The sequence below is a fragment of the Athene noctua genome, chromosome 4 (assembly GCF_965140245.1).
Source record: "Athene noctua chromosome 4, bAthNoc1.hap1.1, whole genome shotgun sequence".
Classification (NCBI taxonomy): Eukaryota; Metazoa; Chordata; class Aves; order Strigiformes; family Strigidae; genus Athene; species Athene noctua.
The window spans coordinates 57,066,341-57,082,967 of NC_134040.1; the positions used below are offsets into that span (position 1 = coordinate 57,066,341).

The 16,627-nt window shown below is 39.3% G+C and overlaps 1 protein-coding gene across 1 annotated transcript; it reads right to left on the minus strand.

The window, feature by feature from the left end:
• Positions 1-1,001: 1,001 nt before the first annotated feature.
• RRH (retinal pigment epithelium-derived rhodopsin homolog) lies at positions 1,002-15,733 on the minus strand. Its single transcript, XM_074903971.1, has 7 exons — positions 15,234-15,733; positions 8,436-8,626; positions 6,672-6,771; positions 5,800-5,953; positions 5,274-5,442; positions 3,028-3,206; positions 1,002-2,112 (listed from the first exon to the last, which is right to left on the minus strand). The coding sequence occupies exons 1-7, from the start codon at positions 15,337-15,339 to the stop codon at positions 2,007-2,009; spliced, it is 1,005 nt and encodes a 334-aa protein (XP_074760072.1). The 5' UTR covers positions 15,340-15,733; the 3' UTR covers positions 1,002-2,006.
• Between the last annotated feature and the right edge of the window lie 894 nt (positions 15,734-16,627).

Genomic DNA, 16,627 nt, shown 5'->3' on the forward strand with positions numbered 1-16,627 from the left:
GCCATGGGCTGAGGCCAACTGGAGGAGTTTCAATAAGGCCAAATGCCGGGGGCTGCCCTTGGGCCACAACAACCCCCAGCAGCGCTACAGGCTTGGGGAGGAGTGGCTGGAGAGCTGCCAGTCAGAGAGGGACCTGGGGGGGGTTGACTGACAGCCGGCTGAACAGGAGCCAGCAGTGTGCCCAGGGAGCCAAGAAGGCCAATGGCATCCTGGCTTGTGTCAGCAATAGCGTGGCCAGCAGGGACAGGGAAGGGATCTTACCCTTGTACTCGGCACTGGTGAGGCCGCCCCTCGATTCCTGTGTTCAGTTTTGGGCCCCTCACTACAAAAAGGACATTGAATGACTCGAGCGTGTCCAGAGAAGGGCAACGAAGCTGGTGCAGGGTCTGGAGCACAGGTCATACGGGGAGCGGCTGAGGGAACTGGGGGGGTTTAGTCTGGAGAAGAGGAGGCTGAGGGGAGACCTCATCACCCTCTACAGCTCCCTGAAAGGAGGGTGCAGAGAGCTGGGGATGAGTCTCTTTAACCAAGTAATAAGCGATAGGACAAGAGGTAATGGCCTCCAGTTGCACCAGGGAAGGTTTAGACTGGATATTAGGAAGCATTTCTTTACAGAAGGGGTTGTTGGGCGTTGGAATGGGCTGCCCAGGGAGGTGGTGGAGTCCCCATCCCTGGAGGTGTTTAAGAGTCGCATTGACATAGCGCTAAGGGATATGGTGTAGTTGGGAACGATCAGAGTTAGATTTATGGTTGGATTAGATGATCTTCAAGGTCTTTTCCAGCCTTGATGATTCTGTGAAAATATCTCTTTGCTCCTTCTAAGAGGCAATGCATTAGTTACTGTCCATAAAGTGTTCCAAGGTTTCTGAAGAAAATCTAGTACAGCATGATGATATTGCATAGCATTTTCTTTAATACTAAAAATTACAAATTAATAGGAAGCCTAGATTCCAGAGCTTTTAAAAAATCCTCTAAAACTTTTTTAACCAAAAAACCATATGTATATTTCAAATAAATTACAGTCTGCAAAGCCGAACTTCAGAAGCATGCAATACCTAATAAAAGATATTTATTCTCAAAATCTGAGAATCATCAAGAGTTCATATACTACCATTCATAAATAGATCTGTACACAGTCATCTTTTCCATCCTGGATAAATCCATTGCTCACATCACCAAAGGTATTTTTTGAAAATTACACAACAGACCTATAGAACCATGAGACTGACTGAGAAATGTTGAGGAATGACCATAAATATTTACTTGGTTTTACGTGGCTCCCAAGCATCAAGCTTTAGGGTGCATTTTGTCTCATTTTCAGGATTTGCTGTGCAGTCACAAGCACTAGAAATGTACTACTACTAAAACAAAAGCTGTCTTTCTTACAAATTAATTTTGTTTTATGAGCCAAAACTTTAAAAAGACATTAAATATCCTAAAACTCCTTTAAAATCCTAACAGCTGATAACAAGTTCTACAGGGTTTGGCTAGATATTTTGATATCTTAACATATTCACAGAAACAGAACTTTGCAAAGCATATCAACACAGACACTTGGTATAGAAATATATTGACACAGGGAGAATCCAGAATATTTCAAGTCTGGAAAACTTTCAAGGGAAGTTGAGGGAAAGTAATTCATGAAAGGAATTACAGGTGCAAAATCTATGTTAATGAACCTAAGCACTTCTTGCTTCAGTCTCTCCCTGCCCTGTGTCACCTTGTCCAACCCTGTAAGAGTCACAGTGACCATTTCACTGGCCTTTTTTGTTTGGGACAGACTTATTGAGCCAATAAACCTCACTCTCAAAAACTAAAGTCTTAGCAGCTTTGTCTTCTTAACCTACTTAAAAAGATTACTGTGATTAACAGCCCCAGGCTGGCTGGGGCAGATTATTATTCCAAAAGATTAATCTTCCAAAAGATTAATCTTCCAAAAGATTAATTAACTTTAACCCAGATTTCACTCCTTTCCATGTAACACATCCAGGCAAATGACATGAGTTCTATGATGTCAGTGCACTTTGAGATACACTCATGGGCAAGGCATTGTTTATAGCTATCTCTTCTCTTGTCTGACATCGCACCATTGCCAGGATTGCCCTCCGAAACCTGCAGAGGACAAGAAAGGGAAAGCAGAAATATTGTTGGCTGAAGAACCAAATACAAAGAAAAACTGGGTGAGCTGGCCTTAAGTATTACAACGGGTTTCAATTTTAGTAAAATTTATCATAAAAAAGGGTGTATTTGGAATCAAAAGGATCCAAGTCTCTTTCACTTCCATGTACAGGAATAACTCAGTTCAGTGTTTCTTCTACAACAGGGATCACAGCAGCTTTTGCATATCTCAGAACAGGGTATAGCCACAACAAAGATGAACTTACAGAATGGGGAAAAAAGATGGTTTTTCACTGACTCATCAGGATCAGATAAGTTCACCTAGACAGAGATCACAGGCTCTGCTTCTAGGTTGGTAGTAGAGAAAGGAAGGCTACCTCTTTGAAAATCCAGTTTTCAGTCAGTGGCACTGGCTTGGTTAGAGCATTTGATAAGCTTGCTCAAAACAGAAGAATAGGCTTAGGTTTTTTACTTTGATGAAAAGTGTCAATTCATCCTAATCAGTCAGAATATGACACATCCCAAACGAAGCAAGGAAACTACAGAAGTTACATGTCACTAAGCCACTACACATTTTGATCACAATCATTAAAACCAGTCTACTGCTGATGCAACCCAAATTCTGTAATGAGTGCCTTTGAGAAACCACAAAAGGACTTTCAAAACTCTTTTACAAAAGCTTTGTTAATGTGCTCTCAAAAATCTTTATCAACTCAGTATGTTCTGATGATGATCAAAACAACTTCTTTTAGACTTTCCTGTCCAAAATGTCATCTTTAGTAAATCAACATTGGCTTACCCTTTGAACTCTTTGCTAATCAGTTTATCATATTTTACAGATGATCCTTCTATAGTTAGACGATATGCAAAAATCATGAAGTAGACTGATACTAAATTAGGAACACTTACTTTTTGTTTGCAACAACATAAATGCAGGGATTATAGAATGTGGAGGATTTTGCGAATAGAGGAGCTATGATAGCCATTGCAGGAGAAATTTTCTTTGGGTCTCCAAAGGAAGACCATAAACACACAATAGAATATGGAGACCATGCCATCAAGAACATTACAATCATCACAACAGACATCTGTAAAACAAGAGGAACAGACACATAGCCAGTATTACCTGAAAATGAAGACCTCACAACCTAACCTCAAAAGCACATGCAGCTGTGTGAAAACAGAGCTATACAGAATAAAATAACACCATGTAAACCAGCAACTTGACAAATTTTGACAGATTATAATGAAATCTCACTTCAGGGATTTAATAGCACATCACACTGCTGTGTATTTTGGCACGCTGTTATTTCACTACGTATAATCTTCCTTTACAGTCAGCACTACTGATTATGTTAAATCTGTCCATCAAGTTTCAATGTCCAGAGAGGACCATAACAGGTCACTGAGGGATGCTATCAAAAACTACAAATATGAACAAAGAGAAAGATCTAAGCCAAACGTTTAATAAATCTGTTAATACAAATGTTTCCTAAAGCTTAACTATGGTACAATTAAATAAAGTAAATATTCTAGGATACAAAAGCTCAGCCCATATACTTAAGGAACCCAGAAGTGTCTGCTTGGTTTAATGAAGCATGATAGCCATGTTCAAGCATTATACCAAGGAGATATCTGAGCAGTTGTGTCTTCTCTGCCTGCCTGTCAGAGAGAAGAGTCAGGGCATATTGGGGTTCACACATCAGAACACACCACTCCACAGCTAGAACTGAACAGCAACAAACTGGGGGTAGTGGGAGGCTAGGAGAAGAATCAACAGGGACAGACTTATCTGGCTTTTGTCAGGGACATAAATCAGGAATGGAAACAGGAATGGAAATATGAAATTTATCAAGAGAAGAAAACAAATCACTAGAAAACCAAACAAAACTGCAGGGCTCTTTACATGCCAGGATTCCCTAGTGTTGTTTACCTATACCCTTATTCTGTCTCCCAGTGATGAACAAAATGAGAAATAAGAAGTAAATTGCTACTTCATATAAGCTGGTCTAGAGCATGACCAATAAACAAGCAGTAACTCTCTCCATGGAAGACTCCTATTTAAATACAAACACAATACCTATGGATATTGTAAAGAAAAAACTCTTTTGTTTAGAAGTCTGCTTGGTGCATAGAAAACTTAGAAGATGTGGAAAAGCAAGTAGTCCAGTTCTAAAGAAAGATACTGCTTAACTCCAAAGCTTCAGTCTTTTCTCTTTTTCCTTATTCTCTAAAAATATAACTCAGTGTCTTCTACTGCAAAACAGAAAAAATGCATTTTCTTCACAAATGTGAGTCTAGATTTATAATTGAATTCTTAGTATCAAGCATTCTGAAAGTTCTTCAGAAGAGCAAAATGCTCAAATTATTATTTTTAGGTAGAAATACCATTTTTCAGAATTTAACAATAAGAAAGTTTTCCAAGGAATGTGAAGTTTGTATTGATAAGTAATTCAAAAGCATAGGTACATAGTCTTCTGTCCAATTCTCTCTCACATTTTCATCATGCCCAACCACAAAACATATCTTTACACAAAATCAAAGAAGCTAGTGAACTTCAAGCGTTCTCAAGTACTTTTATGTGTTAAAAGAATGTCAGTCTTCCAGGAAGGATATAGCATTTTATGCCATAACTCATATTTGCTACCATTTACATAAGAAAGAGATATGCTCATCAGATAGAAAAGAACAAGGGATTTGAATCACACAGCTCAGGAGCTTGGAAATGGATTTTCATTTCTAGGTCATGAGTTCAAATCAGAGTTGACCAATCCATTTAAGACCAGATACACCTGGGAACCCAGCAGAAAGCCTAAAGGACTCTGCAGACACAAAGAGTAAAAGTCCTCCTAGGACACCTTTGAGGTACATTTCTGTGTAATGACAGAGGGCAGAGGCAAGGAAAATTCACATTGCTTGCAGCCTTCAAAGTAGCTATTCATCTGGAAAGAGTATTAGGTCAAAAGCAAAGAATCTAGTGTTCTAAGTCAAGCCAAGAGTTTTCATCAAGGCTAAATTTCAGCCAATATTTAGTACAAAGGAAAAGGGGGAATGTGGGAAACAGATATGCTTAAAAGGCTGTACTGTTTCTTTGTCCCCAAGACTTTAACACAAAAGAACATGCTTAAAACAAAACATGCCTTCATTTGCCATACCTTTGTCACATCTACTTGGTCAGACCAATCTACGTTGATGCTCTCCAGGCAGCTACTGCTCGCATATTGTTTCATTGTCCGGGAAACATTGTAATAACAGTAAAACATGACTGTTAAGGGTACAACAAAATTAACAGCAATTACACTCATTGTGTAGGAAACAAAGGACCTGATAAAACAGAAAAACAAAATACAGTAACTTACAAATAGCCATCCAGGAAAAGTTACTACAGAATTTGATATTTTGATTTGGTTACGAAATTTTAAAACAAGCTTTTAAAGAATTAGGAATAATTTCTTTATTTTTTTTATTAGCAACTATAAGTCTTGCAGTTTTCAAACACAGCTCAATTCCTACGATTTTTCTAGACTTGCTTTATATTATTTCCATTGCTTTAAAATTATTTTTATAAATTAGGCTTCATACTTCAGAAAGAAAAAGTTATGCTCATATAGTGGTGAATTAAATGATCTTAGCCTTCATTGAGACAGCAAATTTCAAAGAAAAGGTGAAGAGGAATCTTACACATCATTTTTCCTCCAGTTTACTGTGCATGTTGCTCCTGTCGGATCTGGAGCGTAGCTAGCCCAGCCTACAGTAGGCATGGAAGCCCAAAATACTGCATTTATCCAAGCAGCAAGGATTAGAGTGGCATAGCTACGGGTAGTCATTCTTCTTCCTGTGGCCAAGCACATAAAATCACAAACCGCTGTCAACTTTTGCTTCTTTCCAGTGTTGAATTTGAATGACAAGTGGCTTCCAGCAAGCACATATCAAGTTAATAATGATCCTTTCAAAGGCCTACACTCCTAAACACTGTAGCATACCTGTTTCGTACTGCTGAATGACATCTCGAGTTTACAAGCCTGTAACGCTACTTAAATACCATCATCCATTCCAACTCACAGCATATAGGCAATACCTGATCCCAACCCCATGCCAAAAAGCTTATTATGCAACACTACATTCAAGTGTATCTTCACATGATTGCAGGGGGAGGAATTAACTATTGCAATACAGCTGTAACAGAGACGATAGAAAAACATCCAGTACAGTGTTAACACAACGCTAGAGGCACACACCCACTTGACTCTCCTGCAGCTAGAGGCTTTTCATATGCTTCTGTATATGTATGTGGCCCTCTAAAGTCTGGAAGCAGCCATGAAAATACAGCTTATAAACAGAGTAATGGCCTAACTGTGACATTTTCACTTCCACAAGCAGTACCATCCATGCCAACCAGATAACTAACGTAACCAAGTGCAGTAGGATCATGCCTTAAATTCAAATTACGCGCAGCACTGTAATTATGGAGTCATTCATGAGAAAACAATACAATTAGACTCTTATTTCTTAGAAGCCCAACACTGAATGATTTTTGACCATAAGTACAGTACCTATATCAGGCCTGCAGATTGTCAGATAACGGTCAACTGCAACAACAGTGAGCAAACCAATACTCGCCATCCCAAAAAAGATATTTAAGGCAGCATAGATCTGAAATTTAAACAAAAAAAAAATAAAACACCTTTTCTGAGAAATCTGTCAAAGGTACAAGCACAGATTTGTGGCCTGAACTGAAGGCACCACAATACATTACATTGAACCAGTATTTTCCTCCATAAGCAAGATACTGAAGGAACTAATTCAATGCAGGCAATATGGATAAATGATGCAAAAATATGGCAATAAATTGACTCATTTAAAATTAAACATTTCAAAAGCAACCTGCCTGTGTGCACATCAAAAATCCTAAAGACAGTAGTCTAAAAAGCAAACAAACGCCATACTTCAGTAAGTAAATTTTGAGATTCAGAGATAGAGTTTGGAGGTTGAGGGACGTTCAACTCATGCTTTTGATATATGTTAAAGAAACCTGAAGAACATTTGATTCATCAAAAAAGTCATGGCTTTAGCAAATGTGAAGTCCTGAATTGTCACTCTTTCCTGTTGTATAACTACACTTATTTCACAGATACGGTACACTGATGTTCCCCACTGGCCCCCATTTTACATGTGTCAGATCTACTGCACAGAGTAACATATGCTGCAATTCCACCAAGCTCCAAATGCATCTTCCCAGTCATCCCATGGGCACCTGACCAGGAAGGATGCCTGGGAGGGCTGTGTTACCACTGATACCCCAGAAATACAGAGCCCTGTGCCAGACCATATGCCACCAGGGGTTATAACAGAACCACATGATATTCAGCCATCTCAATTCACAGGATTCATTTGGTTTAGGCTGACATGAGTTGTGTTTCAAGTGATCTTAACTCCCAAAGCATTGGTACTGAGATTTCACATCAACTTCAATCCACTGTAAGTCAGTCTAGATTCGAAGATGTTAAAAGTGAGGCTTCCTGTCAAACAGTCACTGAATTTTGAGCTTGAAATAACTGTGTACTCAGACAAGTGATGTCAGACTGTTCTAAATATCCATTGTAAAAAGGTCCAAAACATATAGTGTTGCTAATATTTTCCTTGAGTCACATTTTCAGCATATGCCTTCACATTACTGCTCATTTTCCTAGGCACTTAAGCTCAACAGTTTTTTTAAAAAGTAGATTTAACTCACAGTACACAGCAAGAAAAGAGCATGGGTAAAGTTATGGAAGCATAATTTTTCAGTTGCTCTGTTTTTAAAAATAGGCAGCAATTAAAACTCAGCTAAATCTTTAATGGAGACTGATAGTCTTGTAGGTCTTCATTTTGGATATCCTAATAGTCCCACCAAAAAGAACATGTATTTGCCAGGCAGAACTCATTAAGACCTGTCAAGCTCATTATCAAAACAGTAGCCACATGCAAAGTCTTTTAAATATCAAATAAGTCATCAAATGTGCATGTACTACTAAAACACTCTTCATCTGGGGTTTTAATTTTCTAAGCCTTCGTAAAGCTAATTTAAAATCTCTAGTTGCTAAATATAAGGTTACACTTTAATGTTTTCAGATTATGGATACAAGTTTGTAATGAAATTCATATGAAATCTTACATCCAGAAGTTGCTGACATTACAGAACATCAGCTTCAGGTCTAGAGTCAGATTTTGCATCTCCATCTTATCTCTTAAAGTAACTAGTATCAGGAAGAGCTACTACTTATTTCTCAGTTTGCTTTTAAGTGCTCAAAACTTTCTGTCTGACTGAATGGCAATACCTGGCATCCAGTATATCCAAATCTCCAGCTTCCATATAGGTCTGAGGCAGCAGACATGGGGTAACCAATGCCACTAACACCAATGTCAGTAAAAGCCAAGTTGATAATAATTGCGTTGGTTGCTGTCCGAAGCTCTTTGTACTTAACAAAGATGCCTAACACAACAATGTTACTGAAAATGCTTATCGTTCCTGTAAAAACAGAAAAAGGGAAACTTAAAAAAGATAAACACCAGCCAGTAATATACATGCAGAAGAAAATGCAGCCTATTGTAATATCTAAGTCTTAAACAAGTTTTATTTTCAGTGAATCACAATTTTTCAAAGAGGATAGACACCTGAAAAGGAGAGAAATGCTTTTCCAATCAGGTAACTTTCACTTGGATTCAGTAAGTGGAGCGTTTTGCCAAACCTGGAACCTCTGATGCAATGACAAGCATAGCAGAAATTCAAAAGTCTCTAGGATTACAATTCAAACACTCCAACCACCAAGTACAGTGCTATCTTCCATGGCAAAAAAGAATGCAGGTTGGTGACTGGCCAAAAAAAATGTGGGGTTTATGACGAATCTGATCTAGCAAAAGGCCCCTGCCACCATCTGAGATCTGCCTTTCTCAGCAGAAAGTTTCCCCTGTGCATTCAGACAATAATCCTGTGCAAAAGGTATACAGGAGCTTTGACTTTGCTACCGCTATTCTAGACAAACTACTCCCCTCTCTGTACATGATGTCTCAATTCTTTGCAAGCATTAGAGTTGGCTCAGGTTGCTGCAAGTGGTATTTTCTAAGACTTTTCAAGCAGTTTGGATGATCGGCACAGCCTGCCACAGTAGCACAGCTGGGCCTGCACCAGAGCTATTTTCTCCATCTGACAAGCTCTAGGGCTGTGTCATTGTCATGGTAAAAGTCCAGCTCTGCACTGAACTTGCTTCTGCTTCACTAACCTGTGCATTTTTAAACCTTTTTGGTCTGGCTTGACTCAGACTGTGAAGTCTCTTATTAGGCAACATAAGAAATGGCCAGTAGACAGAGTTGTAATAAAGAAATATGGTACTAAAGCTAAAATGTACATCCTCCTCTCATCATGTTCAATCCCTCTGAAATTTGCTTTGGACTTAATGCCTTTGAGGTGCCCGGGACACCTTCAGGACACTGTGCATCAGCAAGATTTTTGATCCTGGTATCCTGTATTAAAACCTCCAGATCCTCCTTTTCTCCTGCTATTTCTCCTTCCTAGCCAAATTCTACTGCATGGCTTGTGGAGTGAGTTTACATGGCACTCCCACAAAACAAGGGGTTTTTTGGTTGTGGTTTTATTCTCTTCAGACACTAGCTTGTGGCAGAGATATCCAGAGTAAACTCCTATCCTCTAAAATTTTACTAACCCACTAATAATATAAACTATTAATAAAGAGCCAATAAGGTTAAAAATTCCCCCTTAACCTCAGCAGAGAAAAACTCACAGCCCTTATCAATAAAACGGAGAATTACAACATGTTCAAACAAACACAGTCATTTAAAAAATAACTTGTAAATAATAACAGGAATTTGTAAGTTGTTCATAGATTCCCTAGTCTGGCACAGCTGTTACTGTATCACTGCACCAAATCTTAAACTTACAAACACTTACAGCCTGGGCACCTTAAATTACAAGCGCATGGTGGAATGTTATTTTGGTAAAAGTCTAACAACACATCATCCACGGAAATGCGCCTCAGAATTTTTTTTTTTTTAAATTCAAAAAGTTTCACCTATGAGTCAAAACACTATAATTTTCATCATTGCAGATCTGAGGCATAATTCTGTAAGGAGCTTAAGGGAATGGCTGTCATACTGAATGTGGACTTCCAAAAGCAGACCCATCTTCTTTCACAGTCACCGCCTATCCTGCTCCAGTTCCCTGGCATTCCACCACCTTCACTGATGGGATTTCTGCTCCCCTATTGGCTCCGCCAAAAATCTGACACACACAGCTTAACTTTTATTGACACGCCTCTGTGGAAAGGGCAGCACAGTTTTTAAGCATAATACAATGTTCTTCCGTCTCTGTCACTGTCAGTGATGCAGCACAGAGTTAAAAATCTCTAACATTAGTTTATAGTCAGACTACAAACACACTGCAGTTCAAACAATAACCTCAAATCAGCAGGGTTAAAAAACCTGAGGGCAAGAATAATTTCCAAGCACTTCAGCTCTAGTTTAATTTTGAAGACTTCAACTGGTATCAGTACGGAAATTCCTTCAAATCGTGGAAAGTCTTGTGGACTTCATCACTGGCAGTCCACAGGAACACAATCCATAGATTTGTAAATACCAGGACACACCCCAGTGCATCAAACTGAGACAGACATTTCTAGAGTCAAATATACATCAGAAGTACCATCGGAACCACTATGCTCAGCAAGAGCTATGTTAATACCATGACAGATATGAAAAAGAGCAGATGAAAAGCCAGTGCAGTCATAATAACATACATAAAAATATAATGATACTTTGGATAATGGACACTAGATACACCACCAATTGTTCAACTTTTAAAATGGAGTTTCTCCATTTCAATTACTTAAATTTGTACCTGAAACTCACGTAAGAAGTTTCATAGAATCCCAGAATGGGATTGGAAGGGACCTTAAAGATGATCTAGTTCCACCCCCCCTGCCATGGGCAGGGACACCTTCCACTAGCCCAGGTTGCTCAAAGCCCCGTCCGACCTGGCCTTGAACACTGCCAGGGAGGGGGCAGACACAGCTTCTCTGGGCCACCTGTGCCAGTGCCTCACCACCCTCACAGTGAAGGATTTCTTCCTTATGTCTAATCTAAATCTATTCGCTCTCAGTTTAAAACCGTTACCCCTCATCCTATTACTCACTCCCTGATGAAGAGTCCCTCTCCACCTTTCCTGCAACCCCTCTGAAGTACTGGAAGGCTGTTGTAAGGTCTCCCTGGAGCCTTCTCTTCTCCAGGCTGAACAACCCCAACTGTCTCAGCCTGTCCTCACAGGGGAGGTGCTCCAGCCCCCTGATGATCTTCGTGGCCTCCTCTGGACCTGCTTGAGCAGGTCCATGGCCTTCTTATGTTGGGGACCCCAGAGCTGGACACAGCACTGCAGGTGGGGTCTCATGAGAGCGAAGTAGAGGCAGAGAATCCCCTCCCTCAACCTGCTGGCCACACTTCTTTTGATGCAGCCCAGGACACGGTTGGCTTTCTGGGCTGAGAACGCACATTGCCGGCTCACAGACAGTTTTTCATCCACCAGTACTGCCAAATCCTTCTCCACAGGGCTGCTCTGAATTCACTGCAACATTTTATTAATCAGTACCAATTTCCTACACTACAGAAACTCTTCACAGGTTCAGTAATTTTAAAATCAACTGAGGCAAAATTATAATTAATTCTTGGCTATCTCTCCATTCTCTTTTCAAAAACACCAAGTATGTCTGTTCTCAGGTGCAAGTCTCCTGCTTAGTACACAGAAAATACATTACAGATGATGTTGGAGATGCATAGCCACACAGATACCATCAGCTATCATATCATATATTCACACATTTCAGGAATGACATGGTGATGCTATGAGCCCCTAAAATGGACAAAAGCAGGGAGCTTGGGATGTGATCTGAAACCAGTACCATAGTCAAAGCACTCACAGTGCCAGTTCTATCAGCTCTCCTGTTGACAGTTACTATGTCATCTTTTGGGAGAGAGGAAGCAAAATAGGATTACAAGTTTATAAAGCAGTGTGGGCTTCTTATGAGGCATGCTTTAACAAATATTACAGCTACCAAGTATGAAATCAGAAATCCAAGAGGACTGTAAACTCTTATCCTCAGGGTGAAGGAAGGATCCTGCTAGACACACTTCAGTGCTTCAAAGCCCAATCTTAAAATAAAAGGGGGGAAGGGGAGGGAACCAAACCAAACCAGGGAAGAGAAAGTGGAAATTACTAAGACTATGTTCATTAAAAATTTTAGCATCATAATAATAGAGAAAAAAAAAATGTTCTGGGGAGCAAAATGTAATAAAGAAGATGGATTCCATCTTGAACAAAGTGAGAAAAAGCATGCAGATTCAAGAAATAATCTCTTCTCTTGTTTCCAAGAATCAGGTCAAATAGAAGAACAAAGTTTCTCCAGGTAGCAGCTAAGCAGAGCCCATTACAAGAGCAATGAAACTAGTGAAGGGTCTGGAGAACAAGTCCTGTGAGACACAGCTGAAGGAACTGGGGTTGTTTAGCCCAGAGAAAAGGAGGCTCAGGGGAGACCTTATCGCTCTCTACAACTACCTGAAAGGAGGTTCTAGGGAGGTGGGTGTCAGTCTCTTCTCCCAAGTAACAATGATATGACGACAGGAAACATCCTCAAGTTGAACCAAGGGAGGTTTAGACTGTATATTAGGAAAAATTTATTCACCAAAAGGGTTGTCAAGCATTGGAACAGGCTTCCCAGGAAAGTGGTTGAGTCACCATCCCTGGAGGTATTTTAAAGACATGTAGATGTGGCATTTAGGGATATAGTTAGGTGGTGGACTTGGCAGTGCTAGGTTAATGGTTGGACATGATGATCTTAAAGGTCTTTTCCAATCTAAACGATTCTATGAGTCTATGATTTCTTAGAGGGCGGGGAGTGCAGACCAAGCCCAAGCCTTTCAGTAACCTGAAATCATCAGCTGGGATGAACTCATGTGATTCAGAAGAAGCACATGGATGCTGCCACTTGGCCTGTGAAACATCTTTGGGTTAGACAACTATTTCCATATTTCTTTAATTAAACCATGTAGTTTTGTGAAGATGAAGATAAAAACCCCATGACCAAGAGCAGAAGCATTTCTTATTTTCCTTCTTCCCAGGGAAGCAACAAAAAATAAAGGCAGACCAAATGCAAATACAAGCCCTAACAGAGTTAAACAAGACACATGGGTAGTAGCATCAAAACAATGAAGGTTAGGTCCATATATAACACAGAATTTACTTTTCCAGTTAGCATTTTAAAATGATACCAGAGCATCTCACCATTATAAGGTGAAGGAGATCCGTGAGGCAGTACTGCTTCCTGCAGTGCGAGTACCCTTGTTGTCATCTCTAAAATTAACACACTGACCACTGTACAGTACAATACTTAATTACTTCTCAGAAAACAATTATTTGCAAAAGAGAGAAGCATTCACTCAAAACTTTTAAAAAGCAGCATAGTGATGAACGCTATATCTATACTTCATTGTTATTCTTAGACATCTGCTTATTAACACAGCTTAAATTTTCCAGATGTGAGATTTGCTGTGGTAAGACATTTTGCAAAGCGATCAGTCATACTTTCAAAGATGTTACAGACCTTACTGTCAAAAACATTCCTCATTAACAAAGCAATTACCAAGCTACAGGTGATTTACTATACTCCCCCAATTATAAAGAGGAAAAAAAACCCCAACAAACCAAACCACAAAGTAATCCAACTTTCTTTTTTTTTTTTTTTTTGGAAGACATTTCATTTCCATGCAAGATTAAGATAGAAGAGCTGGGTTGATTCTGACTGATCCCATTGATCTCTGTGATAGCTATGATCCCTAACACCAGGTGGTCAAGCTATCTGAAAAGACCACCTTGTTACATACAATGTGATCAATTTTAATTAAAATATAACAAGTGTTATATGTATTTGCAGCACCTAATAGACCCCGTTACTTCTGTGGTAGTACTACAGCTTGTATCTAGCCTTCCAATACTTGAACATCATCCACTTCTACAGCTTCTTAACAAGTCTAGTGATCTGTGTAGCTGTTCTCCCAGTTTCTCTAAAAACCTGAAATAATTTATTGCTTTTGCATTCAAAAATACCCTCTTTACCATAACAGCAATTTGACACCACTTCAAACAGACATGCTAAATAAAATGTGACCATAAGCAATACTATTTCATATAAACCTTAAAGTACATTAATATTTTTAAGTATTTTAAAACCCAGTTATAACATAGTCAATGTATGGTACAGCCTACGAATAAAGTATTTATAAACTGATTTAATTTTCCATAATAAAGGTATAGAAAGTCTATTTTTAAACACAGCAGGTTTCAGGTTTTGGTCAGGTCAATATTTTGTTGCTATAGCACTCAATGCTTCAGAAAAACATTACTGAAGCATTTGTGGTTATAACAATGAGAAAGTTTTCAAGGGGAAAAAACCCAATAATTCCATAATGGTTCAAGTTTAGCCAAAGGCCATTGCAGTCACAGGGAACGAACACAATGTCAAGCCTTCCAACATGCTTTTTCTAACATGTGTCATCAGTGAAAAATACAGCTGCAACTGGAGTCTGCTCTTCTCTGATTAATGACCAGCTCCCTCCCTCAAAGTCACATTCCAACCCTTCCCCTTACATCCCCCTAACAGACACCCGCTCACATGCTCAGACTACACATATATTACTACAAACATGTGGCCCAGGAGAAATCTCAAGATAGCTTCGAGCACATCAAAGAAAAATGCAAGATGTGACAGCTATGCCCTATTTTTATCTCTTTTGCAAGCTGGCAGAAATTAATTCTCACTCTCTTCTATAATTACATATCAACAAAATATATTTTTCGAGACACAACACTGCCTTCAAATATAGAAGAGAAAACTTAGATGTTTCTCCACACTTCAGTCAGCTTGCTGACTGCTAACTTGTCAGTAAACTATAGAGAAAAGCCATCAGACATTTGTGTAATACAAAATGAAATACCATCTCTGTTACTATACAAAATGAGCATTCAGATCTACAGTTCTATTTTTTAAAGTTACACAACAATTTGCCAATGGCCATACCTGCTGTTATTAAGTAAGCTGCAACTATGTTGTGCTCAGTCTGTGTAAAGGCTGAATGAGCTTCATTGTCACTTTCTGAGGAATTGGATGAATCGTTCCAATGCATTTTGGACAAAAGAGACTGTCGTCTAACTTCTGCGATAATTCATCAAGACCACAAAACACTACAAAACCCTGTCAAGCAAATTCTTTCATTATTCAACAGACTCACTGAACAATTAAAAAAACGGGGGTAGGGCGCAGTTCCCCCTACCATTCACAGCCTCCAACCACGATTTAATTAGACTAAAGTGCAAAGAAGTTTACACTCTAAGTCTATGCAAGAGATTGTTAATTCAAACAAAGAGCAGCATAGAACTGAGTGCTTTTCCAACAGTGTGCTTAAACTTCATTCTTACTGCTAAAGAGATTATCTGTCACATGCCCCCAAACTTTTTCCTTCAAACCTCTTGTGCAATGCTTCGGAAACCTCAAAAAAAGTTGGCTCAGGTCAGCTGGTCATCAGCCTGGTTTGCAATTAATTCCTGTCATCACAGAGAACACACGAAACCACAGCACAACATACAGACACACATGACAATTTCTTTAAAAAGCAGGATATGCTTACTCTAAAGTCCATCCCTTCAAATCTTTAAAGACCTACTTCATCGAGATTCTTAGATTGATTTAAATTCTCAAGCTGATGCAGACACAAGAATGCAGTCCAGTATTTTCTAAAGTGAGGCATGACTTTCAGAAAACTCAATCGCTACATTTCTAAAATAGAAAATATTTCTAAAATAGTCTGGTCTGCAGAAAATGCTTGTTGAATATGCCTTACAAGTCTGAGCACCCTCCCTCTCCCAAACACATACACTTAAGGTTACTTCAGGCAAATTTTTCACAGCAAGTTACTGTGCAGAAAATTATTAGGCATTTTCCAGGGGCTTGATCAGCAGCTCATGTCTTCCTCTTTTCAGTTATGAGGTAGCAGAACACCAAAGTAAGGACTTTTACAAAATCCTGCATAAATATTAGCCGAAATAAACTTTTGCCCAAAGAGCTTATATACAGTATCAGTATATAAAATCAAAGAAGGTATCTCCCACCAGTTTCCCTTCATACAGTTTTTGCCTCCAGCTATGCATTCATAGTGGGTATAAAGGTAACAAGGATGAGCAACCAGTAGTTCTTCAGCTGTAGGCGGGTCACAGGCAGCTCAAGCGGGCTCCCAGGCTAGGGCTGTGTTTTCTGAGCAGCAGTAAGGGTGTAGTACACAGGCAGTATTGAGAAATATAGCCATCCGATAAAAAAGTATACCTGAAGAGCTCTCCCGTCTCTAACTCATGAGACACTCAGAGACCATTCCCTCACAATCCTCAGCTTTCCAAAACAGACATCCTGCATATTTCACC